The sequence below is a fragment of the Electrona antarctica genome (assembly GCF_951216825.1).
Source record: "Electrona antarctica genome assembly, chromosome: 12".
Classification (NCBI taxonomy): domain Eukaryota; kingdom Metazoa; phylum Chordata; class Actinopteri; order Myctophiformes; family Myctophidae; genus Electrona; species Electrona antarctica.
This window is the reverse complement of record NC_136793.1, coordinates 13,646,975-13,649,545: the sequence shown is the minus strand read 5'-3', so window position 1 is coordinate 13,649,545 and position 2,571 is coordinate 13,646,975. Positions and strand designations below refer to the sequence as shown.

The following is a 2,571-nucleotide window of genomic DNA, read 5'->3' as shown; positions in this document are numbered from 1 at the left end:
ACACACACACACACACACACACACACACACACACACACACACACACACACACACACACACACACACACACACACACACAAAGCTGTGCATAGGGAAAGGCTGGCGCCCCTCAAATAGATATGTTTTGTATGACGTCTGTCTGTCTGTCTGTCTGTCTGTCTGTCTGTCTGTCTGTCTGTCTGTCTGTCTGTCTGTCTGTCTGTCTGTCGAACCTCCCATCCTTCACCACAAAGCTATTTACATACCACCAACCAACTTCTCCGATTGGCTATCACAACTCGCCAGCTTTGCCGATTGGCCAAGCTTTGCATACCATTTGTGCCCACGTAACCAATATAAGTGAGGATGCGTGTGACAGAACTCCCTTTCTTCATAGAACGAGACAGCTCCGGGTCCATTGTGCTTTGCTGTGGTAGCCCTGCTGCGAGATGTTGCGACGCATAGTGCACCTGAAGGGAGGACCGAAGAGAACGCGTCATGCTGCGGTGGCAGTGGCCCACAAGGTGTACTCATTTGGAGGGCACGACATGGAGAAAATCGACGTGCATGTCTTCAACACAGTGTCGTTGTGCTGGGTAAAGCTGCCCCCAGTGGCGACCGGAAGTCCCATCGAGGTTCCATCCAAGCGATCGGGCCACACAGCCGTGCTGATAGACGACATCATCTACATCTGGGGCGGTTACACTTACACACAGGTGGACAACGCACTCTATGCATTCGACGTCGACACCCACCGATGGTTCCAGCCCACGACCTCTGGGATTGTCCCGGGGGCGAGGGAGGGCCACGCGGCCTGCGTCCTGGGGAAGGCCATGTATATCTTTGGAGGATTCACCTATAACTCTAAATACACTAATGACATCCACATGCTGGACACCACCAGAATGGTCTGGACTTTTATCGAAACCAGAGGCATTCCAGCACACGCTTCGTTATGTCACTCCGTCACCATCATCAAGTCGATGGTGTTTGTGTTTGGGGGCAGAGGGGCTGAAACGGGGGGAGAACAGTTGGACTACAACAACGACATAAATATGTTTGACACAGAGACGAACCGTTGGCTGTGTCCGCAGCCAGACACCACCGTCTACCCTATGCCAGAAAGGCGCGCGTGTCATTCTGCCTTTGCCTACAATGGAGAGCTATACATATTTGGTGGCCACAACTGTCTTCTGGACAGGACCTTCAATGATCTGTGGAAATTCAATACAGAGACGTTTGCGTGGAAGAAGCTCGAGCCGAAGGGTGAAGTCCCGAGTCTGTGGATGTCTAGGATGTGCTGTTGCATGGTGGGAGATCGTATCATCTTCTTTGGAGGATACAGATACACGTCGGCTCCGACAGATGCTGAAGATTCTGATGAGGATGATGAGGTGTCTGACCTGTACATCATAGACTTAAGTCCAAGTCTGAAGACCTTATGCAAGCTAGGAGTCATTCACTATGGTCTGGAACAATCAGACTAGAGTCTTCCGAAACCATGGGTCAGGGGACCTTAGTATAATTGCCTTATTTGAATCTGAATCCAACATGTAAAAAACATATTTGTGATTTTTGTTTAATTTGATTCCAGCAAACAATTTGCTATTTTTTGTTCAGAATTGAAAAATGGGAAAACGTAACCGAAAAATCACAAAAATGGTGGTGCCTTAGTATAATTCTGTTTGAGTCCAGTACATAGAAATTTGCTAATTTTTCCTTTTTTTGTTCAGAAATGAAAAATGGGATAACGCTAACCGAAAAATCACAAAAATGGTGGTGCCTTAGTATAATTCTGTTTGACAGACAGACAGACAGACAGACAGACAGACAGACAGACAGACAGAGACGATTATTCATCACGCTTTTTCGTCACGCTTTTCCGTCACACTGGCTCTTCTATCATTATCTTTTTTGCTTATTGTTCACAGCAAGCACAGTGGCTCACTGGGTACAGAGCCTGCCTGTGAATCAGGAGGCCACAGGTTCAAATCCTCGCTCTGACATAGTGCCCCAAAATCATGAAAAAATGGCATACTATAGTATGCTGTCTGAAACCATGAACTATAGTAGGCTAGCTATTTCGTGATTTTCATATTTTTTTTCAAATCCTCCAAAATCACGAAAAACGACAGACTATAGGCCTAGCTAGTATGTCTTCTGAAACCATGAACTATAGCATGTCGTTTTTTCATGATTTAATTTTTTTTTAAATCCTCCAAAATCATGAAAAACGACAGACTATAGTATGTCTTCTGAAACCATGAACTGCAGCATGTCGTTTTTTCATGATTTTAATTTTTTTTAATCCTCCAAAATCATGAAAAACGACAGACTATAGTCTGTCTTCCGAAAGCATGAACTATAGCATGTAGTTTTTGCTGGGGGGGGGCATTGGGGGGGGGGGGGGGGGGGGGGGGGGCACTGGGAACGCCCCAATGCATTCTCAATGGCAATAGCACAAACTTTGGCATGCTACTAGTCCTATATACTTACACCTAGAAACACCATTCAAACCTATTTAGGTTCATCTTATGGTGGACATGTTTGCCTGAAAAGGAATCTTTGAAATGTTTCATAGTTTTAGAAATA

General features: G+C 45.7%; 1 protein-coding gene across 1 annotated transcript; it reads left to right on the top strand.

Moving 5' to 3' along the window:
* Positions 1-428: 428 nt before the first annotated feature.
* LOC306934265 (kelch domain-containing protein 3-like) lies at positions 429-1,466 on the top strand (the record flags this gene model as incomplete). Its single annotated transcript, XM_079516836.1, has 1 exon — positions 429-1,466. One exon carries the CDS (start codon positions 429-431, stop codon positions 1,464-1,466), a length of 1,038 nt encoding a protein of 345 aa, XP_079372962.1.
* Positions 1,467-2,571: the final 1,105 nt, after the last annotated feature.